Source organism: Balaenoptera ricei, chromosome 18 (assembly GCF_028023285.1).
Source record: "Balaenoptera ricei isolate mBalRic1 chromosome 18, mBalRic1.hap2, whole genome shotgun sequence".
Taxonomy (NCBI): domain Eukaryota; kingdom Metazoa; phylum Chordata; class Mammalia; order Artiodactyla; family Balaenopteridae; genus Balaenoptera; species Balaenoptera ricei.
The window spans coordinates 158,819-182,783 of record NC_082656.1 but is presented as its reverse complement, the minus strand read 5'-3'; the positions used below and the strand labels follow the sequence as shown (position 1 = coordinate 182,783).

General features: G+C 49.7%; 1 protein-coding gene across 3 annotated transcripts in view; it reads right to left on the bottom strand.

The window, feature by feature from the left end:
- ATP12A (ATPase H+/K+ transporting non-gastric alpha2 subunit) overlaps nt 1-23,364 on the bottom strand; it is a 28,898-nt gene extending 5,534 nt beyond the window's left edge. The window contains exons 1-15 of one of the 3 annotated variants that reach the window (XM_059903466.1): nt 23,212-23,364; nt 22,155-22,307; nt 18,924-18,983; nt 17,928-18,131; nt 17,051-17,164; nt 15,963-16,097; nt 15,719-15,836; nt 15,189-15,457; nt 13,830-14,028; nt 13,586-13,695; nt 11,827-11,961; nt 8,287-8,479; nt 6,463-6,638; nt 5,617-5,753; nt 2,835-2,985 (exon numbers count right to left, since the gene is read on the bottom strand). In XM_059903466.1, coding sequence (XP_059759449.1) covers nt 2,835-2,985; nt 5,617-5,753; nt 6,463-6,638; nt 8,287-8,479; nt 11,827-11,961; nt 13,586-13,695; nt 13,830-14,028; nt 15,189-15,457; nt 15,719-15,836; nt 15,963-16,097; nt 17,051-17,164; nt 17,928-18,131; nt 18,924-18,983; nt 22,155-22,307; nt 23,212-23,355 — 2,298 coding nt within the window. In that variant the 5' untranslated portion in view covers nt 23,356-23,364. Of the gene's footprint in view, nt 1-2,834; nt 2,986-5,616; nt 5,754-6,462; nt 6,639-8,286; nt 8,480-11,826; nt 11,962-13,585; nt 13,696-13,829; nt 14,029-15,188; nt 15,458-15,718; nt 15,837-15,962; nt 16,098-17,050; nt 17,165-17,927; nt 18,132-18,923; nt 18,984-22,154; nt 22,308-22,542; nt 22,772-22,819; nt 22,882-23,211 lie in introns of those variants that run through there. The other 2 variants (XM_059903467.1, XM_059903468.1) reach the window with 2 other exon arrangements.
- Nucleotides 23,365-23,965: the final 601 nt, after the last annotated feature.

Below are 23,965 nucleotides of genomic sequence, written 5' to 3'. Positions count from 1 at the left end.
GAAGAAGTGAAACTGTCACTGTTTGCAGATGACCTGAGACTAAGCAAAGAAAATCCTAGACTCCACCAGAAAACTATTAGAACTAATAAATACAAAATTAGTAAATAGAAATCTGTTGCATTTCTATACACTAACAACGAGCTCTCAGGAGAAACGAAGAAAACAATCCCACTTACAATTGCATCAAAAAGAATAAAATACCTAGGAATAAATTTAACTGAGGAGGTAAAAGACCTGTACTCGGAAAACTATAAGACACTGATGAAAGATACTGAAGATGACACAAACAGATAAAAAGATATACTGTGTTCCTGGACTGGAATAATATTGTTAAGATGACCATACTACCCAAGGCAATCTACAGACTCAATGCCATCTCTATCAAAATATCAATGGCATTTTTCACAGAAGTAGAATAAGTAATTATAAAATTTGTATGGAACCACAGAAGACCCCAAATAGGCAAAACCATCTTGAGAAAAAACACCAAAGCTGGAGGTATCACACGGCCTGATTTCAAACTATACCACAAAGCTACAGTAATCAAAACAGTATGGTACTGGCACAAAAAACAGACACATGGATCAACGGAACAGAACAGAGAGCCCAGAAACAAACCCACACTAATGTGGGCAATTAATCTACAACAAATGAGGCAAGAATATACAATGGAGGAAAGACAGCCTCTTTAATATATGATGTTGGGAAAACTGGACAGCTACATGCAGAAGAATGAAACTGGACCACTTTCTCACACCATATACAAAAATAAACTCAAAATGGATTAAAGACTTAAATGTAAATATAAGATATGAAACCGTAAAACTCCTAGAAGGATACATAGGCAGTACACCTTTGACATCAGTCTTAGCAATATTTTTTTGGATCTCTCTTCTCAGGCAGGGGAAACAAGAGCAAAAGTGAACAAGTGTGACTATATCAAACTAGAAAGCTTTTGCACAGCAAAGGCAATTATCGGCAAAACAAAAAGGCAACCTACTGAATGGGAGAAGATATTTGCAAATGATATATCCAACAAGGGGTTAATATCCAAACTATACAAAGAGCTCATACAACCTGACATTAAAAAAATAAATAATCCAATTAAAAAATGGACAGAGAACCTGAATAGACATTTCTCCAAAGAAGACATACAGGTGGGCAACAGGCACATGAAAAGATGCTACATACCACTAACCATAAGGAAAATGCAAATCAAAGCCACAGTGATGTACCATCTCACACCTGTGAGAATGGCTATTATCAAAATGACAACCAGGGACGTCCCTGGCGGTCCAGTGGTTAAGACTTCGCCTTCCAGTGCACGGGGTGCGGGTTCGATCCCTGGTTGGGGAAGTAAGAGCCCACGTGTCTCGTGGCCAAAAAACCAAAACATAAAACAGAAGCAATATTGTAACAAATTCAATAAAGACTTAAAAAAAAAAAAAAGACAACCAATAGCAAGTGTTGGCGAGGATATGGAAGAAAGGGAACCCTTGTGCACTGTTGATGGGACTGTAAATTGGTGCAGACACTGTGGAAACCAGTATGGAGGTTCCTCAGAAATTTAAAGATAGAACTACCAGTGGATCCAGCAATTCCACTTCTGGGTATTTTTCTGAAGAAAACAGAAGCACCAATTAGATAAGATACATGCACCCCAATGCTCATTGCAGTATTATTTACAATAGTCAAGATATGGAAGGAACCCAAATGCCCATGAACAGGTGAATGGATAAAGAGGATGTGGTGTGTAAATATGCTGGCCATAAAAAAAAGGAATGAAATCTTGTCAGTTGCAACAACGTGGATGGACCTAGAGGGTGTTATGCTCAGTGACATAAGTCAGAGAAAGACAGATAGCGTATGATTTTACTTATATTCGGAATCTACAAAACAAAACAAATGAACAAACATGACAAAACAGAAACAGTCATAGATACAGAGAACAGGTGGTTGCCAGAGGGGAGGGTGGGGGGGTTGAGTGAAACAAGCATGCGGGATGAAGACACACTTTCAGTTACAAAATAAATGAGTCGCAGGGGTGAAATGTACATCATGGGAGACACAGTCAATATGTAACATCTTTGTAAGGTGACAGGTGGTAATCGAATAAATTGTTGTGATCATTTTGAATTGTAAAGAAATATCAAATCATTATGTTGCACACCAGGAACTAACAGTGTTGTAGGTCAATTATACATAAAAACAAACAAACAAACACATAAAAAAAGAGATCAGATTTGTGGTTACCAGAGGTGGGGGGGTGAGGGGAGGTGGAACTGGAGGAAGGGGGGTCAAAGGTACGAACTCCCAGTTACAAGGAGTGCTGGGGATGTAACATAACAACATTACAGGAAAGCTGTTGAGAATTCATCCTAAGAGTCCCCATCACAGGAAAAATTTTTTTTTTCTTTTTAATTTTGTATCTATATGAGACGGCTGTTCATTAAACTTACTGTGATAATCATTTCATGACATACGCAAGTCAGATCACTATGCTGCACCCCTTAAACTTATACAGTGCTGTGTGTCGATTAGATCTCGACAAAACTGGAAGGAAACAACCCAGTGTGTGTGCAGGCGACAGTGGGCACCCTGTCTTACGGCTTTGAGCTTTCTGTCCTGCGTCCACTCACATCCCCCATAGCTCCAAACTTCCCTGTCGCAAGGCCCTTGGGGAGCCTGCAGCAAGGCCCCAAAGTGAGCAGCCAGCCAGCCCCGACGGGTGGAGATGTGGGGTGGTGAGGATGGGGGCCCAGTGCTCAGCGCTGCATGCCCCCCGCGGGACGGTGACAGACCTGGAAGGTTCCCCCGGCGCTGCGTCCACCCACCTGCCTCTGACAGCCCTCCACGATGATCAGCTTCTGCTGGGGGGACGTCCGGGCAAAGACGATCTCCGAGTGGTTGGCTAAGAGCTCGTCCAGCTGCGCCGGGCTCATGTCCTTCAGCTCCATGCCGGTCACCACAGCGGCCTTAGCGTCCCTAGAAAGGCAGCAGGAACCGGCTGAGGCCCAAGGTTGAAACACTGTTCTGGGCGGGAGGTGGGCTGAACCTCTTTGATTTCACCTGGAACCCAAAGTCCTGACACCCAGTCCTCTGGTGGGATAACCGGGCGTGTGGGTACTGGGGATACTTTGGTCTCATTTCAAGACAGTGAACTAAGGCTGACAAATAAGGCATTTCCTTGCGCCACTCAACAGTAGGAAAAAGCCAATTAGCCATTTCCTTCCAGGAATGTGTGAGAGGTGGTACTTCCTGGGGCAATGCTTTACTCAACAAGTAAAAGGAGGGTAAAAAAAAACTGCCTGTTTGTACGTTTTGGGTCCTAGAATCCAGCGTATGCCTAAACACATGGGTAACAATTCTTTATTGTTGTTTATTTCCTATTTATAGTGTCTGCTATGCCATGAGCTATGCAGGGAGAAAAGTTTATTGAGGTCTTCTCTGAGGAAAGCTTTTATCTGCTGACTATAAAAGTGAGGTTCTAGAAACTATTGAGTGTGCAGATCTGACTGTGCTGTCCCCTGTGAACACTCTCCCGAGGCTTCCGCTGTGCTTTGAGCAGACCCTGGAATCCCTACTCGGTCTGCAGGGCTGGGTGCAGCCCGTGCTGTCTGTCCCCTCTGACTCTTGCCCGCAGCCCACTGGGCTTCTCAGTTCTGAGCCCCCCGACTCTCCATGCAAAGGCCTCACATGTCCTGCTACATCGACTTCCCTTCCCTTGGCGAACACTCCACATTTCAGCCTTCTAATCTCAGCTTAAACATCCTTAAGTACAAAACACTGCATGCCTTTTTCATTCTTAAAGTTCTGAGCTTTTCTTCTTTTTTTTTAGGTCTGTTCTTTCCTATCGGTGCTAAATATTGGAATTCTGGCACTTGACTCAAACCACAGGTCTTCCTATATTCTGGTAAGAAAACGTATATATATGGGGCTTCCCTGGTGGCACAGTGGTTAAGAATCCGCCTGCCAGTGCAGGGGACACAGGTTCAAGCCCTGGTACGGGAAGATCCCACATGCCGCGGAGCAACTAAGCCCGCGAGCCACAATTACTGAGCCTGCGCTCTAGAGCCTGCAAGCCACAACTACTGAGCTCGTGTGCCACAACTACTGAAGCCCGCACCGCTAGAGCCCGTGCTCTGCAACAAGAGAAGCCACCGCAATGAGAAGCCCATGCACCGCGACAAAGAGTAGCCCCTGCTCGCCACAACTAGAGAAAGCCCGCGCACAGCAATGAAGACCTGATGCAGCCAAAAATAAATAAATAAATAAGTAAATAAATAAATTTATTAAAAAAAATATATATATATAAATAAAAGTAAGTTAAGAAACAAAGGGTGTTTCCTTTCCCCCCAGAGCTGCAAAAAGAGTTATTCTATGATCATGAAGCTGGAGTTGATAAAGTGGACAATTGAAAACATTCACAAAGCATCCACCCCTCTCTCCTGTGTGGTAACTTGTAGGAAAAAGTATAATCCTACTATTTAAAAAATCCAAACAGATAAACAAAAGCTCCAAACCTGTCTTCATAGATGAATGCTATTTACACAAAGGAGCAGTGGAAGACCCTTAGACTTCAGATATTGCTGCTGTGCCCAGAGGCTGTTCAACTGTTTGGTTGTCTTAACTGGGAATTTGTTGCCCTGGTAGTAACTCACTACCTGACAGCTCTGTGTTCCTAAAAGGCATAAATGCTTGGGTAAACTAGAAGAGGTTCTTTGGTTTTTCCCTTTTTTCCCCACATGCATGAAAGTATAATAAAGCCAATGACACTAATTTTCAAACTAAGACTTTGGAGCCTTGGACTCATTTAAATGATCAACAGTCCAGGCTCCCACTGCCAGCTCCTTTGTCCCTGTGCGTCCTTCACTGAACTTACCACATCACAATTAATTTATTTTTCTTCCCCTCTGGCTCAATGGAAAGCTCCCCAAGTGTGGGGAGAGTGTCTGGTCTGTTTCTGCTATAGCTCCAGTGTCTGGCACAGTGCCTGGTACACGCTAGGCACTCAACAATCATTTGTTGAAAGAATACAGAATAAATGGACAGATGACTGGACTAAAGGATGAACATGATTTAAAGAATTAGGAGACACAAGAAGAACAGTCTTTCCTTACGAAGCTTCCATTCTATTTACTACCAAGTAAAAAAGCAAAGAGAAGTATGTTTCCATAGCTACACATTATGAAGCCAAAGGAATAAATACGCAAGATGCAGACTAGGAGGGCACATGGAACGCAAAGGGTTCTCAATATCCCTGATTATACAACTGCATCAGTGGCTGGTAGTTTCCTGTAAAGTCTTTGCTCCAGTTTCTTCACGTTAAGTTAGGCACTGAAGTTTTCAGATCTACTTCATTGGGTTGAAATTTCACACAAGACATGCATCCAGGTTACCCTCGGGGTATCAGTACCATGCCTGGCACGTGTTCGGTGCTCAATCAAATTTTGAGGAAGGAATGGATGCATACATTAGAGAGTAAAGCAGCCTCGCATAACCCTGAGAGGATGTCTGGCAGGAAGGGGGTTTTGCACCCACAGCACAGCTCTTTAGAGGCAACAGGGCCCCGTGGCTAAGAACCCGAGTTCTGCTGGGGGGTGGTTCCGAGCTCACCGCCTGTTAACCTGCTCCACAGCAACGTTGAGGCGTTTTGCAATGTCTTCCACTGTCTCACTGTTGGCGGAAATGATACCTACACTCTTGGCAATAGCTTTGGCTGTGATTGGATGATCGCCTGTAACCATGATGATCTAGGACACAAACAACGAGAAGGGCATGTGGACGGTGAGGGACTCAGGTACCCGAGCAGGGACAGCTCGCTATCGCCTGCTCCACCACGGCCCCGTGCAGCACGGCTAGGGGTGACTATGGTTTGCCCTAATGAGCCGTCCTTGATCTTTAGGTCAAAGAAACAGCTGTCTTTGAAGGGCACACTGATCCCACTAGATCTGCCCTTGCTCCTAAGCTTCTTACGTTTCCTCCTCTGACATCCAGCCTTTCCTTTGGACATAACTTTATCTGTGAAAGGGCTGACAGGATGTCTCCTTGGGCAGCTTCACGACGCTCCACAGCCCTGGAATTCACACGGTAATGGAATTCATATTTTGGCTTTTATATCATGAGGGAAATGGAGTATGGAAGCTGGACCTCGAGATTAAGTAATAAAACCTATTACTGTCTATCACAGTCTAGGGCAAGATGTGACCACCTCATGGCACAGGGACACATCTTTCTGCTCACTGCAGTTACTCTTGTGGTTTATGCCACACAGACACAATCACCTTGCTTTTATGGGACAGTTACTGAAATCTTAGTACAGTGAAAGTGGAGACTAAAAAAAGGGGAATTATGACATTTAGTTGAAGAGACCTAAATACTGACTCTCCCATGACAAATGTTCCTAGAAAGGGATCCAACATCAATGGAGGACTTGTTAATTCAGGAATGTGTAAGTCCCACCTTGATCCCTGCACTCCGGCACTTGGTGACCGCATCAGGGACCGTGGACCGAGGCGGATCGATCATCGATAAGAGGCCCACAAAACAGAAGTTGGAAGTGGGAAAGTTCATTGTGTCTACATCAAATGAATAGGTTGCTGGAAACTCGTCTGCTGGCAGGTAGAGATGACAGAAACCTGAAATGGGTATAAATTTGGGAGTCAATGAAACTAGGATAAGAAATGACACAAGAAAGAAGGAACAAAAAAAAAAAAAGAAAGAAAGAAGGAACATTTTCATACACTCTCAGTCCTTTGTCCTCAGTCCTCAGTCCTTGTATTTTACCAATACTTTAGAGTTTAACCAGAACTGTTTAATTCCTTCAGTTCCATAACACATGTTGTTTTTAGGAAAGACATGTTTCATCCCCAAATAATTTACTCTGTGCGCATCAGGTTCTCTGTTATGTTCTGGAAACAGAAAGCCCAGAAGCGGACAGCCTTTACTTCTCAAGAGGTTGCAGTTTAGTGGGGGACAGACATAAAGAGATGAAGAGCCCGGAGCGCGGCAAGCATCACAGAGCAGGGCTACACTCAACCACCCGAGAACAGGAAAGACTGCGCCAAGGAGGTCATGTGAGCTCACTCTTGAGCAAGGAGCCGGCTGTTTTCCGGGGAAGGAACGGGGGACGGGCGGTGGGAAGGCCCTTTTCGGCAGAGAAAACAGCGTGTGCTCCTGCACAAACCAGGGAAGGAACTGGGGCATCAGGGGAAGGGCATGGTGTTCAGCCTTCAGTCAGGTGTGAGGGAGAGGTCAAACGTGACGGTCCTAGAGCAACTCAGACGGGCAGCAATCCCGCCTTGAAAGACTACCTGGTGCTGTGGGGCACTCTTCAAGCATTATCAACTCATTTATGTATTTTATTTGCTTTACAGACTCAAATGTCCTGTAGAAACACACATTCCACAGATTCCATCTCTACTGGCAAGAGCTTTCACGATGTTTAATGAGCCTTATCGTCAGTGTGAACTTCTGCTGCCTTGAGCCCATCCATAACCCTGTAGTTCAGAGCTGCTGTTTCGTCGGCCCCCGATTCTCCCAGCAGAACATGTCCTGTGATACCCCTTACGTTGCCACTGACAGGCTTCTGCCACGGTGGCTGTGCTTCTAAGGTTCCTTCCACCTCTAACGCCCCCTTCTCTCAGTTACTGGCAGTACTTTCCCCCTAACTGCTCAGTGGGAAACGTCAACATTTTTTTTAAACTTACTTTTCCCCTCTAATTAGCTGCTAAGTCTTACCAATTCTGCCTCCACAAAGTCTCTGTGTGTGACCTTCATGTTCCCATTGTCTGGGATCAAATCGCTTTTCGCCTGAGTGAGGGCAGCACCTCCTGCTGAGACCCACTCCGCTCCTGTCCCCGCCAAGAAGGGCGCTGCAAGCCGACCTCCACACGACCCTTCTAGCCCTGTTTCCCAGGACCGTGGTACCTCGTCCACCTGCAGCCTCGACAAGGCGCGCGCCACTCCATCCGTTCCCACCGCTGTGCTCTGGCCCGCGAGGTTCCCTCTGCGTGAGTGCGCTCCCTACCTCCCTCCAAGTTCCCTCACTCAAGGTCCAGAATGAAATGCAACCCCTCCCACGGTAACTTCCCAGATCTCCCTGACCTGGAAGGGACCGCCCCGCACACTATCCATCACACAGTGTCTCTTGTACGTTGACCATTTCTCCTTTATGACTCAAGTGGACGCCAGAGCTACTCCGCTACATCACAGGCCTGTCTCCTCGTGTGCCGGGGGCCGGCAGAGAGCCGCGGGCCTCACGGGCGGGATCAGGGTTCTGCTCACCCAGCACGCGCTCCCCCAGGCCGCCCAGCTCCATGTACGCCGTGTGGAAGGCCTTGGCCGTGCTCCTGTCCAGAGGCTGCTCCTGGCCGTTGACCATGATGGTGCTGCACTTCTCCAGGACCCGCTCGGGGGCCCCTTTCATCACCACGAGGAAACGCTTGTCACTGGGGTCGTCTGTCTCGTGTATGGAGAGCTGCGGGGGAAAGGGGTCGAGCATGTTCAGTGTGGCGTCGGGCAATGACACCGTCTTTACTACTGAGGGCCTGAACTGGACAGATCTTTAAATGAGCAACACGACAAGATTAAAAACACCCCTTTCTCTGTTGGCTAGTGGTCCTTGATATATAAAGAACGAGTGTTCTCTGCAGGCACATTCTGTCCTTTCTACTTTGTACGCAAGCAATATGCAGAGAGCTAGACTCTGTCCCAGCCCAGGGGGACCCCCTGAATTTGAATCAGGGTGTCTCGCAGGGGGAAACTCAGTCTGTCTCTCAAACAGAAACTGGCTGCTTTAGGGAGGCCAGATGTGCTGTCATCCTGTGAAACCTTCTGCCTTGAACACGATCTCCTGGGGCGACCGTGGGGTCAGAGGGCTGGGAGCTGCCTTGTCTCACCTCCTGCCTTGACTGCCCTCCCTGCAGACCCGAGCCGTCCTGCACTCAGGCAGGCACGTGGGCAGTGTCACTGCCTGGATGTGACAGAGGACGCGAGGGCTGTGAGGACGGCCTCTCATGCACGGGCCTCCGGGGGGGACAACTAAGTAAAAGGAATCACAACTTTATCATCGTTACCCTTTGACCTCACAATTCTACTTCTAGATGCACCCTAATAAGATAATTGGGAAAAATGTGAAAAAATTTATAGACAATAATAAAGTGGCTAAGTCTAGACCTTATTTTATACCAGGTACCCTTCTAAGCCCTGGAAAAAATTTTAGGAAGCTGTAGTGTTTGGGAGAGAATGAGTAAGTTACAAAGAAAAATTCTATCATTTTGGGTCTACCAGTTGATTCTAAACCAGTCGTTTATAGACTTTCGGATATCAGAGATGAGTTAAAAAAAAAAAACAAACAAACCATAGAGGGCAAACGTAAGGTTGCAGCTTTTTTCACATGGCCAAGTAGCGACATTAAAAAAACCAACTAACCAACCAAACCAAAAACCTCCATCTATTGTCACTATCATTTTCTGAAAGGTAGGGCATTTTAACATTTAAAGTAGGAATAATAAATACTTTTACTGTGTATACTGTTCTGAGTGCCCAGAAATTAAATGGACTCATTTAATTCTCAAAACTGCCCTCAAAACTATGGCCGTGGGTACCATGATCACTGCCTTTTACAAGGGAGGAATCTGAGGTGTAGAGAGTTCAGTGACCGCTAGCAGGGGGCTGAGCTGGGACCTGAATTCTGGCCAGCAGGCCCCAGAGTCCCTGCCCTAACCGTGCAGGACATAAAGGATAATCTTCTAAATTCAATACTTTCATCTCCATATAAAATTTTATAAAATATTGTCCTAATTTTCCAATTTGCCATAAACTATGGAAAATATTTTAATGGACCAGTCTCAGTTTGGGGAACTGCTATTCTAAGACTGTCCACTTTGTTTCCTTGGGTTGAACGATGCCCCAGAGACCCTCCAAGGTCATGACCCCCAACCACCTTGCTTAGTGCTGAGTGTTGCTCATGTGTGGATATAAAATGGCACTAATAGCATCCCAGAGGCTCTTTGGCCGCTTCTGAAGGACCCTCTCCTTTCTAGACCAACTCTGGGAGCCCACTTCTCCCTCATCATTCTGCACACGAGGCCTCACAGAACCCGCTTTTCCTCACATCTCACACGACGAGGAAGCCTTCCCTGCAGGAGACGGAGCCCCGGGGCGACTCTGAGTCTCGGTCATGGTTGGAAGGCCATCCTGCCTAGTCCTAAGAGCATGGTCCCCTGGGTCTGCCTGAGTCCTGGCTCTGGCCCTTGCTGGCTGTGTCCTGTTTCCTCCTTCTCTACTGCCTAACGGAATTGTTGTGAGAAGTGTGGAAATTAGCACATGATAGGTATTGTTACAATTATTATTTTAGAATTGCTACTCATTCTATTTTCACTATGTTTTGAACAGAGATCGAATTTCCTCTACATTTTACATCATACATTTTGTTAGTTGTCTGTTTTGCTAACCATGATTTTTTACTGGTCAATCATCCACAAAGATGTTTGCTCCACAGTTATTTTCCAGTCCTAAATTCCTTCCAAAGAAAATGTGTGGGTGAGTGGGACTTCCCTGGTGGCTCAGTGGTTAAGAATCCACCTGCCAATGCAGGGGACACGGGTTCGAGCCCTGGTCCGGGGAGATCCCACATGCTGCGGAGCAATTAAGCCCGTGGGCCACAACTACTGAGCCTGCACTCTAGAGCCCGCGAGCCACAACTACTGAGCCCGCGAGCCACAACTACTGAAGCCCGCGCGCCTAGAGCCTATGCTCCGCAATGAAAGAAGCCACCGCAATGAGAAGCCCGTGCACTGCAACAAAGAGTGGCCCCCACTTGCTGCAAGTACAGAAAGCTCGCGAGCAGCAACAAAGACCCAACGCAGCCAAAAATAAATAAATTAATTAAAAAAAAAAAAAGAAAATGTGTGGGTAATCACCAGAAACTTGTACACAAACATGGTTATCCTATTTATATAATTTACTGTTATGCAAAGACCAAGTCACGATGCCCCACTCTCAGCTTTGGAGTCTACAGGGAATCCCACCTGTGCCAGCACGTTGGGCTAGAAACTGTCCTTTGTCCTAACCTGAGTGCTGGGCACCCCTGGCATGAGGGGTGACAACTAGGCAAGGATCGCCCTTCTCTTCCTGAGCCACGGGGGAGAGGAGATGCCTATGCACTGCCCGTGGGGCAGAAGGGGAAAGCAGTGTGGCGGGTGCTCAGGGGTCTTCACGAAGGGCAAGGCTTACCAACATGGCCTGAACTGAACTGCCCACACTCTGTGTTGTGGTAGAAAAGGCATAGACTCAGGAGTCAGAGGTGTGAAAACTGCTTGCGCCACTTAGATGCTTGTGTGACTCTGTCACCTCAGCGCTTTCTAAGGCCTGTTTCCTCACCCTTCAGTTGGGGTTACTTGGTCCCACCTCACAGGCTTATCATGAGGATTAAATGAGACAAAGCACGTAAAGTGCCTGACACAGACAAGGGGCAGCGCCGCTTCTCCCCACGCCCCACCCTTCTCTCGTCCTTTGGGATGTGGCCGCTGCCCCTCCTTGGCCGAAATTACCCAGCGCGGGTGCTGGTGCGTCTGTGCGCATGTGAGTGTGCACGTCACACAGACGGATCACGCGTGGGAACGGCAGGACCTTCACCGTTCTTTTTCTGTACTTACTTCAGGGAAACCTGTTCTGGGTTTACCAGACGTCCAGGCCCTGCATCTCTGAGGACTATTTTTGAAGTCAAGTGTCATTCACAATACATATTAACCAAAGGATACTTACACAGGTGGAAATGCCATTCTAGTGATGATAAAGATTCAGTTGTGACGAAACACTCACCTGAAATTTGTTGGTCGAGTTAAAAGGTATTTCAGCTACTTTGCGGTTTCTTTTCCTAATTTCCATCACGTTACCCAAGATGACCTCTGAGAATTTCAAAAGAGCAGTTTCTGAGGCGTCTCCAACCACAGCTTTCTGCGAATCAAGAGATAAATAGTTGCAGCACATAATCTGGTTCTTCTCTGATCATTTGCAACAAACCAACACGTAACCTAAGCTTCCTGTCTACTGGAGAGAGAAAAGTTACCCCACAATTGGTGACTGACTTAGGACTGTTAACTGCAGGGCGCCACCTGCTGGCATTAGGGGAGTTCAGAAAAGTGAGAGCTCTGAGAGCAGGAAGTTTCCATGAAAAAAGCACTTATGAACTAGATCTTGAAAGACAGGCGGGGAGACTTCCCTGGCGGTCCAGTGGTTAGGACTCAGCGCTTTCACTGCCAGGGCCCGGGTTCAATCCCTGGTCGGGGAACTAAGATCCCGCAAGCCACAAAAAAAAAAAAAAAAAAAAAGAGAAAGAAAGACAGGTGGGTTACCTACAGAGAGAGAAGCAGAAGAAAGCCTTCTAGAAACCAGAAAGCCATGAAGGAAGGCACGTGTTGGGGAAACTCTATCGTGAGTGCTGAAACACAGGTGGACATGGAGGATGTGGCAGATGTAAAGAACCCCAAAAGGCAAGCGGAGACCTACACTCGAGAAGCAGAAAATAGAGACGCATGGAAAGTTCTTGAGCAAAGTTAGATGAAGTAGTCCATCTAACTAATGAAGTATCTAAGGAAAATTAGTGGCATGCAAGAAAGACAGGGGAGGGATAAACCAGAATCATGGAGGCCAATTAAGAGGTTGGTACAATTGTTCCAATGCAAGGTATTAGTGATAACAGAAATGTAAAGTTAGATATTCTGAAACAAGAGTAATAGGCCTTGGTGACTCACTAGATATTTGGGAAGGAGAAAGTTAAAGATGACTTCCAAAAGGATGACAAGTAAAATGGTTATGGCATAGAAAAATAGAAAATTTGGGATATTAATTTGGAGCAAGTTTGGGTACAGGTGGAAGGTGAAAAACATAATTTGTTGAGTGTCTAGCATGCAAAACCTCTAAGTGGAAACACACAGCTAGCTGGAGATGCATGGAGTTTGGGTGAGAAATTAGAACTGGAGATAAGGACTTGAAAGATACAGAGAAGTGATTGGCCTATTAATGAGCTGGCTGATAAAGAAAAGCGAACAAAAAATATAAGTAAGAGTCAATGAAGGAAACAGATGGCAAACAGAAAAGCCAGGAGAACACAGATTCAGTGACTCCTGAGAGGGAGAGGGAGGAAAGGAGGGGAGGAGAAAGAGAAGTTTCGTATATTGCAATTATACAAGAGCTCCACGCAGCCCAGAGGAATACGCTCTAAGACCCCTCCTTCTATTTCTAGCCGATTACATTTTAACCATCAGTGAATGGCATTTATGTAATAAGGAACCTTTGATTATATCTTCTTAGCTGGTAAAGAAGTTAGGAGAGTAACTTAAAGGCACATTCATTTTCTGGAAAGAGACAGAATTTTCAAAAGGCCCACGTGAATATTCTGAGAACTTTTAGATTTCTCGAAGCTAGTTACAGCGAAAAAAATTTTCTACAGGTCTTGTGATTAGACTTGCTCTTACAGTATAAACCCTACTCAGCTGGAGAGATTAAGTCAAGCACCAAATCAGAAGAGAGAAAGTGCCTTGGCTCTGGCTGCAACTGAGACCGTGCGCAGGGCCTTCACCTTCATGATGGGGACGCTCTCCTGTCCTGGTCTGAACTCAGCGCGGTTACACAGCGTGATGATCTTTGACAGGGAGGCCCAGGTTGCAGAGCTTTGATCAAAGACTTGATCTGGAAAGAAGAACAGTGGATGTCAAGGGTGCTGGGCTCGCACCCCGAACAGCACTATTCACCCCAAGGCTGCAGACCAGCCCCGCTGCTGAGTCCGCAACACAGGGCCCGGCTGGATGCGCCCGAAGACTCACTTGAGTGGTCTTCACTAGTGTCCGCCACGAAGACCTGGTTGTCGAACCACAGATGGGCCACGGTCATCCTGTTCTGGGTCAGGGTCCCCGTCTTGTCTGAGCAGATGATGGAGGTGGAGCCAAGGGTCTCCACTGCCTCGAGGCCCTTCACCAGGCAGTTCTTCTTGGCCATTCGTTTTGCCGTCAGTGACAGAGCCACCTAGACGGAGGAGAGAGGGAGAAGCTGGGAGAAAAACCACCCTTTTGAACTCGGGTTCAATAACGTAGAAACAGGTAGAGCTGGACTAGTGTCAGGTATGGTTACAGATGCAGTAAAGCTGCATCAGCCCCAGTGACTGAGAAAGCATACAAAGCCCTATACATGGATATGCCACAGTCCTTTCTTCTATTAAATGTGGAACACTCTTATGTCCCTTTGCCCCTTGAGGAAAATGATCCTAAAGCACCCACAGGTCGCAGAGCCAGGCAAGTCACGTGTAATTACAAAGGGGGCCTTGGCTGTCATTCACAAGCAAGAACGCGTGAGACGGACTTCGGCCGCTATTTGCCAATGGGCTTGTCCCAAAGGGCTACCTTGTTGCTTTGGGGAATCAAGAAGCATTTGTTTCACTTTAAGAGCTCCATATGTAAACATTCTTTGCTCTCTCTGAACCCTGCAGATCTCAAAGGGTTCTGTTTGCCTCCAATTCTGTCAAATTACTCTCTGCTGGAGTCAGAGGAGACCTGGAATCAAAAACTTCTGTCTTTGCTCAGGATGGCGCCAGGCCACCCTCACACAGGACTGAAGATACGAAGCCCTCTTCCCCGCCTGTAGGGCCTGCACCGCAGAGAAGGGCCTTGTTCAAGGGTGAGCTAAGCAGGGAGAACCAAAGCTGAACCTGGACGTAAGCACAGGAAAGGGCTGAACTGCTCTGCAGGAACACACGGAAGGCATTTGCGTGTGTCCGTGGAATCTGAGAGGGAAGAGAAGCGAGGTAAAAAGTGTGCTCAAGTCCCTCAGCTGTAGAAACTGCCAAAGGAGTTTGTTTGTTTGTTTGTTTTCCTTTTAAGAACAGTGGAAATGTGGGGGAAGGTATCCGGCTTCTAGAAAATCCGTAAATCGTGGTTCAAGACTGTCTTATCTAGATCTTAAGGGATTTGCAGACAGATCTCCTGAAAATGAAAATATAAGTTTTCAAGGACAATGCATTCAAATATTAACAAACCACAATGCTTTTTGTCCCTCTAAGAAACAGTCTGTTCAGAATGTACCACGGTCGCCCCTGACGGAGCAGACTCAGCCGTGGCGGGCGCCCACCCAGCACAGCAGAATGGCACGTTAGCAGGGTCAGGGTGCGACCACTAGTAGCGCGGACTCACAGTGACAGTGGCCAGGAGACCCTCAGGCACATTGGCCACGATGATGCCGATGAGGAAGATGATGGAGTCCAGGACATAATACTTCATGGACACCGCGATGATGAAGAAAAGGACGCCGATGGAGACCGCCACTCCTGCCACGATGTGAACGAAGTGCTCGATCTCGATGCCAATGGGCGTCTTCGCGTTCTGGACCCCCGAAGCCAGCGAGGCGATCTGCCCCATGATGGTGCGGTCGCCCGTGGTGATGACCATGCCCGTCGCTGTGCCTACAGGTGGAGCAGACATTTTATTCCAGGGGTCCTCAGCTAGGAGGGACCACAGCCTCACGGACCTCTCTTTGGTGGCTTACGTGGCCAGTCAGCACATGACATGACTAAGGCCGAACACCAGCTCTCTGGGTTCTTCAATTCCTCGTTTTCTCTTGCAGAAGCCTTTGCAGCAAGTGATGGTAAAGAGAGAAAAACAAAGCCTGAAGACGGAGAAGTGCTATGAGTGGAACATGCGGCCCCGCAAGCAGCTGGACTTACCTTCCAGACAGGTTGTGGAGAAGAAGCTGATATTCTTTGTCTCCAGGGGGTTGTCATGGGTAAACTCACAGGAGCGGGGCTGGGGCTCAGACTCCCCAGTGAGAGATGAGTTATCTACCTAGAAGTTTTGAAACAAGCTCAGGATCAGGCACCTTGTCCCTTCCCCAGTTACACCGAGACCTGGAAAGACCACAGCAAGCCAGCTGGTCACGAGCACGATCCTCTGGGCGCCTGTGACACTCACCTTACACCCCTGAGCAGACAGCAACCTGATGTCCGCAGGGATCCGGTCTCCTCCTTTAATCTCCACTATATCCCCCACCACCAGCTGGTCTGCAGGAACTGTCTTCTTCTCTGAATCTCGAATGACAAGCGCTTGCTGTGAAAGAAAATCACGACCCAGGCCTCAGATTGCCTCCTGGAATGATGCTGGCCCTCCTGCACCCTCCCCAAACCTCAGGAAGGGAGGCGCTAGGATCCACAGCTGTCAGAAGAGCAGAAAATGAAACGAAGACTTTTACTTGGGGCCTGAAGACCCTAAGACTATTTTTTCTTGAGTAGGAGCTCATGGAGATATTCTTCGACCCAGAAAATTCTGCCATGGGAGGGCCCAGCAGAGCGACAGCCCTGGGCCTGGCGGAAAGGGAGACCATTAAGGATGAACGATCCTGCTGGGAGGTCCAGGAAGACTCCTGAAGGTTGAGCCAAAGGGTTTAATCATCTTGCTCAGGTCGGGAAAACTTTAATGGAGTGAGTGAGAGAAGGGTCTCCACTTCCGAGCACAAAGGATCCCACCCGGAGTCCCCTCTGTCCAGCAGCCCTGCAGACCAGCGAGGCTGCGGTTTTCCCGCCGTGCCGACAGCAGTGTGCAGTCTCCCCAGGGGACCCCTCCCGGGTTCCTGTGGGCGGAGGGATGGGGGGCCTCCCATACTGAGGGCACTTTGGGGCAACACGCGGGGAGGCTCAGAAATGGGAGCAAAGAGGGTGACACTTAAAGAATCATAGGTCGGCCTCCTCGGTTCACGCTCAGAACCACCTGAACTGCTTTTGTCTAAACAGTTCACCAGCGCTGAGGCGCAGTCACAGGAGAGGCTGTGCAACGACTCATGTTCCTGCCCCGCTTTGCTCTCGACTAAGCACTTTTCTCTATCTTATCTCACTGATCATCTCAAAACCCTGGGAGGAAACAGGGGCTCCACAGAGATTAGGTCACTTGCCCAAGACTTTGCAGACAGCAGGGAGGGGGCCCAGGCCTCCAAGCTCCTCCACTCCCCCAGCCTGATGCTCGCTTATCTCGAGTCTCGAAGACACCACGGAGGGTGCCACACCCACCTGTGGAATCATCTGGTGGAAGCTGGCCATGATGTTGGTGCTTTTCGCCTCTTGGTAATAGGCAAAGACCCCGGTTAAAATAACGACCAGGGCAAGCACGGAGCCCAGGTACACCTGGGTGAGGAGGACAGGCGTCAATCAGAAAAACAAGCATCAGGAATGGGCCAGATCCTAGGGCCAGGGTGCTCCACACCAGTGAGAGAGATGGCAGTAGTGTCCTGGTGTGATGCGCAGGCCACACAATTTACCCATTTGAAGTATATAATTAAGTGATCGTTAATAATGTACACAGTTGTGCGACAATCACCACAATCCATCATCCCATAAGTCCCCTTGAGCCCACTGGCCATCATTCCCCACTCCAGCCCAGCCCTGGCAGCCACTGACTGATCTGCTTTCTGAATCCAGGGCGGGTCTGCTCTGAACATTTTGCATCAATGGAATCGTACAGTATGCGGCCTTTCGCATCTGGCTTCCTTCTCTCAGCATCATGTCGGCCAATACAGTTTTGTGTTTCAGTCCTCCGTTATCAGCAGGCACAGAAACTCTCCACAGTAAAGGGAGAGAATTAGCTTTGAGGAGAGAAAGCCCAAAAACACTTCACGTGGATATCGATTTTTTTTTTCCACGTAGGAACTTTTGTGTTTCTCTCTCTCTGAAAAATTCATGCTCATACTGCCTCTGAGACACCAGAAAGTCAGATATAATTTCTGTTTTACACTTGGGAAAATGACTGACTTTCTCAAACTCATGTGGTGACTGATCAGTGGTGGACCCCTGACCCCAGCCCAATGCTCTGCCCTTGTGTTACGGTGCTGACCCCTCACCGCCCCCCGCCCCGTTACCAGCAAACCCAGGAGGAGCCCCAGGGCCTTACGCTGTCCAGGGAGGAGGACTTATCGTTGGAGTACTGAATCCCATATGCGATCCAGCACAGGATGGCTCCTATCCACAGGAGGATGGAGAACCCCCCCACCATCTGCTTGAGGAACTTGATAATCTCCGGGGTTTCCTTCGGGGGGGTCAGGGTGTTGGGCCCATCCCGAGCCAGGAGCTCAGCAGCCCGGGTGCTGGAGAGACCCTGAGAAAGCAGAGCCAAAAGAAACGGAAATCAGACGTTTCCCCCCCCTTGGGTTGGATGTCACATTTCTGCAGAGGGTGGGTAAGGGTTACTATGTCCCAGCTCAATCACTGCGCCACCCAGGGAGCCTCGCTTGTCAGACTCCGCCGTTCCCTCAGCGTGCCCTTCGGCCTCTCACATGCTGCCTCGGGGAGCAGCGTGGCTGCTGCGTGCTTTCCTACACGTCTGCCTCCCCCGCCCACTGCGAACTCCTGAAACCCAGGCATCGCCTGCTCCTCACACTGCAGGTGTTCTTGTTGACTTGAACAGGTGTACCCAAATCTCCTGATGTTAAGACACCAAAACTTTTGAGATCTGAGATTTGAATTCACAGAAGGAAGCCCTACTTCTGCGGTGGGAGATTTTATGAGGCACATGGTGTGTCCTGCAGCCTTGTCCCTTTCCGGAAGGAGGCCTTGATAAGACCCTAATACATCCTGGGCACAGGGTTTAAAAGCAACCCCTGACCATGACAACGAGGAAGCATCCAAACCTTCCTGGGGTCACCACAGCTTCACTGCGGTCACAGTCAAAGAACTGTCTGTGACCAAGCGCACAGCTCAGCGGAGGGCTTGGCCAGGGCTATGGTTCAGACGGGCCAGCTCCTGAGGGGAACCAGCCCTGTCTCACATGGTGGGCATGTGGGGGGCTGGCATTCTCAAAGTTGCAGCTTTAGGTCACTCATTCTTCTCCACAAACCTTGAGCACAGTCCCGGGATTCTCTCCCCTGTCACTGGTTCTCTGATGACTTACCGTAATGATGTTTGTACCATATTTTGTTTCCAATTCCTCATTGCTGAGTTTGTGGTCATCCTGAAGCCCATGAAAAGAAGAACAGAGTGAATTAGATAATTCCGAGACTCAAACCCTAAGCCTTGACAAGCCCATGAAAGCTGGGAGTAGCACTGAGGAAGGCAGAGGGGCCAGGGAGTGTGGGATGAAAAGAAGGAACCTTTGTCCCAGGGGCTACTGCAGTGAGAGAAGAGAACCTCACTGCAGGAGCGGTCACTGGCCAGGGGATTTTCGGGCCACCCCTGAATAGTTCAGACTTAGCTTGCCATTTACCACAAAGTAGCTGTCCTTAGTTTTTCTGAGCAAAGCAATGCATTTCACCTTAGTCTGGTCTCCAGCACATGCAAATCCTAGCACACCTGTTGTCCAGGCACCAGTGATCTGGACACTTAACTCAGACCTGAACTGTGGGATCAGTGGAGGGCTATGAGCAGTGCCAAACCACTTCATGTCCTGACAGCTGTTACCCACGCAGCCCTCACTGGGCAGGCGGTCTGGTAGAGAGACGCATGCCTTTCCTTATTCCAGTACTTGAGACTCAGTTCACTGTCAGAGAAGCCCTCAGATTAAAAACCTGCCAAGGGGCTTCCCCAGTGGCGCAGTGGTTGAGAATCTGCCTGCCAATGCAGGGGACACGGGTTCGAGCCCTGGTCTGGGAAGATCCCACATGCCGCGGAGCAACTGGGCCCGTGAGCCACAACTACTGAGCCTGCGCATCTGGAGCCTGTGCTCCGCAACAAGAGAGGCCGCGGTAGTGAAAAGGCCCATGCATTGCGATGAAGAGTGGCCCCCACTTGCCGAAAGCCCTTGCATAGAAACGAAGACCCAACACAGCCAAAAATAAATAATAAATAAATAATAAATAAATTTAAAAAAATAAAAAATAAAAACCTGCCAAATAAAATACCGGGGCCGGGGGGGTGGCCCACACTTGCTAATTTTGTCACAGAATCATTAGGCTAAAGCAGAGTTTCTCAACCTTGGCATTATTGACATTTTGGGCCAATAACTCTGTTGTAGAGGCTTCTAGCCACTAGCGCCCTCCCTTAAGAAGTGATAACCATAAATGTCTCCAGACATTGCTGAATGTTCCCTGGGGAGCAAAGTCCCCCTCTCCTCTCCCTTTGAGAATCTCTGGGCTAAAGGACTAGAAGCCTCTTCCTGTGGCGGAAAACCCAGGGCTAAGTCTTCCTCACCCCACCTAGAAAACCCAACATTCAGGATTCTAAAACTCTGATTGTCTGAAACAAAAATTTATACTGTGACTGGTACCAGAACCATCTCTTTTCTCAAGTATATGCAAAAAAGTTTCATGTTACAAAAGAGACTTTTTGCTCTCTCCTCAGCCAGATCTGCCTTGCTCATTCATTCATTGTACCAATATCAACTGAATATGACATTGCTGGGGAGTCAAAGGATTAAGACACAGTTCTGTGCACAGTACACCAAGTCCTGGGCAGAGAAAAGTTAAAGGATGATTAGAGCCATTGGTTCCATGGATGGACCTCAGACTTTATTTAAGGGGCTGTACTGCACTATCCTCTCCTGCTAGCCCGGCTCTGGGGATGAGAGCAGGGCAGGGTGCGGGAGTGAACTCTGCTGGAACAGGTGGCTCAGGCCTGAGTCACTATCCGCCTGGGCCTTCAGAAGCCAGGGATGCTATAGTTCTCATCAAGGTTCTAACTTGCTGGAGGGGTCGGGATGCAAGGGCGTCCAAGTATGCAGTCACAAATCATAGGATTCTTGTGAGAAGGTTGTGAAAAAAGAGGGAAAGAAAGACGTATCTCAGCAAGGAAGCAAGGGAGCACTTTGGCCAATACTATGGAAATTATTTTTCTGTATTATACATCTCCACAAAATGCTCCAATCTCAAGGGAGGTTATCATTGTAATTTACAGGCATATGATACAATGGATATATATTCACGTTATGATTAGCAATTTCAAGTAAGACTAGTTATGTCTTCACCCCTAACTGCTAGAGATACGTGGGAAATAAGAATGACTATCTCAGTCTTTCTCCTGCTTTCTCTGTAACCCTCTTAACAACTCCAAGAGGTAGGTACCATTTTTAATTCCAATTTTTCAAAACAGGGAACTGAATTTCAGTCAAACTGGGATTTCTATTCAGGTCAGTCCAGTTCCAGGGCTGTGGTCTTAAGTGTCTTCAGAAGATACATGGACAAATGCCTAGTGGTGTGTGCTGTTTAATGAGCTCTCCAGGAAAAATCAATAAAGAGCTCCGATTTGTAGCATTTACTGATTTCTCACCCCAGTCACGCTTCAGGCTACTAATACAGTATCAGTCAGCTTGCCGAATTCCTGAGTGTTTAACAACTGGCTCAAGAGCACACATGAGCACACACTACTACCAGCTGCTCAAAGACTCACAGCTTTAAGGTCTGCAGTGAAGCGCAGGGACAACCTAGCATAATCTCAAACTCAGGGTAGAAGTTTCCCCTTTGGCAGTCCTGAGATGCAGTGTCACATTTCAGTTCCAGGGCAGCTCTTTTCCAGGGCAGCCAGCTTTACTAGAAACAGGGTTGCACGTCCACAAAACACTTGCATTAAGAACACTCTCATTCTTATCTCACTTTTTCTCCGACAGACCCACAAAAATTGTTTATTTCCCACTTTACGTAAAGAAAATGGAGCGTCAGCGAAGCGGAGAAGTTTGCTCCGAGTCACAGACCAGCCACGGAGAACTGGACCTCAGCTGAGCCTCAGGGTGTCTGAAGCCAAGCCCAACTCTCTTACCGCTGAAATTCTTCCTCGTGAGGCAAACATACCCAGAAACCTAGCAAGCGCAGGGCCTTTGGTTTTCCTCCTGGGTGGTTCTGCCTCACATAGTTCAATCTTATCAGCTAGAATGTGGCAGCTGGCTGCTTAAATCATCTCAGCGAAGCCGCCGGGAAGAAGAGCGGTCTGGGCCATCCATGCCGGTGGAGACTGGAATCAGAGACTCCGCTCTGAGAGTCCCACCTGGGCGCGCCTACAGCCTGAAAGCACGGAGCTTTCAGAGGCCTGACCCCCGGGCAGATATTATCACACCATTTTTTTTAAAAACAAGGAAACAAGTCTCAGGGCTTTTCAAATTCTTGAGACTGAATTTTCTTCTGTGGGAGGTGGGTTATAGGGGCGAGCTCTCAGCGGGGAGGGCAGTGCCCAGGGGCACCCGTTTGGCTCAACTGACCAGATCGAGTTCTTTCTTAAGCTCCTCTTTCGGCTGATGCTTTTTGCGTTCCAAGCAGTTCTTTTTCAGGCCCCCGTACTTCTCGCCGTCCCCCTTCTCCGTTTTCCCAATGTCTCCGGTTCCACTGAGCTCCACAGAGTAAATTTCTGTTTTCTGAAAGAGAAGCAGAGGTGCGGTGCTGGCCCGAGGTGGGGTCTCCGAAGCGGAGCTGAGGCCTCCCCGGCGGGACCTGCAGGGAACACGCGCCGCCCTCCCTCCGGCCGCTCCTCCCGGGAGCTGCTCCCTCCCCGCCCCGCGAGCAGCGCCCCCCGCGCCGCCTCCCGCCTCTGCTGCGGTGCGCAGGGCTGGGCAAGTTATTTCCCGCAGGAGGGCAGGGCCTCCCTCGTGCCTGGTCCCCACGGGACACGCCAGCGCGCCGTTCCTCGGCGGGGGCGCCCACTGAACTCCTGGGCCTCAGAGGCCGGGGCGGCTTCCGGGCCACAGCGCCCCGGCGGAGTCCCCAGCCCCGCGCCGCCTGCGCATCAGGACCCCCGCGGCCCCTGCCCCGCGTCTGGCGTCGCGTCTTCACGCCGGCAGCCCTGGGTCTCCGCGCAGCGGAGGGAGCCGCGCGGAGCCCGCCCGCCCTCTCCTCCCGCCCCGCGCGTTCGCGCCCCGGCTGCGCGCACCGGCCTCATGGCGCGGGCGGGGGCCCCGGGGGCGGGGGCGGGGGCGGGGGCGGGGGCCGAGGCCGGCGGCGCGCTCCTCGCTCCTGCGGCAGCCGAGCGCCTGCCTGTCTGGCTCGGGCGGCGGTGCGGCCTTAAATGTGCGGCCCGGCCCGCCCCGCCCCTCCAGCGGGCTGCGCGCCCGGCGAGCGTGGGCCCGGTGGGCAGTGCGGTTCCGCGCCCCGACCTGCCGTGCGCCCCGCCCCGGGGAGAGCCCCCGCCCGCCCGTCTCTCTGAGACCTAATTGCTCGCAGGTGGGGATTGCAGCTCCCGGTGTCCCGGCAGTAAGAAGCCCCGGACGATCGGAGAATCGGCTTCAGGGGGCGGTATGGGGTCAGAGCGAACCGGGGGATAACCTGGAGACCCTCCGAGGGGCAGCCCCGTTCCTCTGCAGGGTCCAGACGGGGATGGAGGCGCTGTGAGGCCCGAGGGCTCCGGACGAGGCGCCCCGTGGGGACGGAGCCTCCCGTCCTCCGCAAGGGCTGCCCCACAGTCGCCATCAACCCCCTTCCCTTCTAACCGAAAGGGCAGAGTTTGAACTCAAATCCCACCCCCTCAGCCTCCCACTCCCCCCGCCCCCGTGCAGCAGGGCAACAGCAGTGAGTCACTGAGTCCTAAGGGACGGGAAGACTCCGGCGACATCTGGTTACAGATACACATCACAGGTTCTCCAGCGTCGCACCTCAAGCAGCAGTGTACTGCTGGGGAGGTCCGTGTAAGGAGATGCAAACTTGGTATGAAACTTGTTCCCACTTTGCTGGGAACCCGGGAGAAGGGGTCCCGCAGGCACACAGGGGCTGCTCCTGCTCTATGTTCTGGGACACGCAGAGTAGAGGACGCCTAGAGAGAGGCCCCTGGGCTCCAGTGGAGTGCACGCTCCTAGAGCAAACCCGATTCACACTGACTTGATGAGGGGGCCAGGAGAGAGGGAGGTGGGGAGAGGAGGTGGCGCAGGTTTAAAAATGAGTAAGTTGAGGACTTCCCCGGTGGTCCAGTGGTTAAGACTCCGCACTCCCAGTGCAGGCAGGCCGGGTTCCATCCCTGGTCAGGGAACTAGATCCCACATGCACGCTGCAGCTAAGAGCCCGCATGCCGCAACTAAAAAGATCC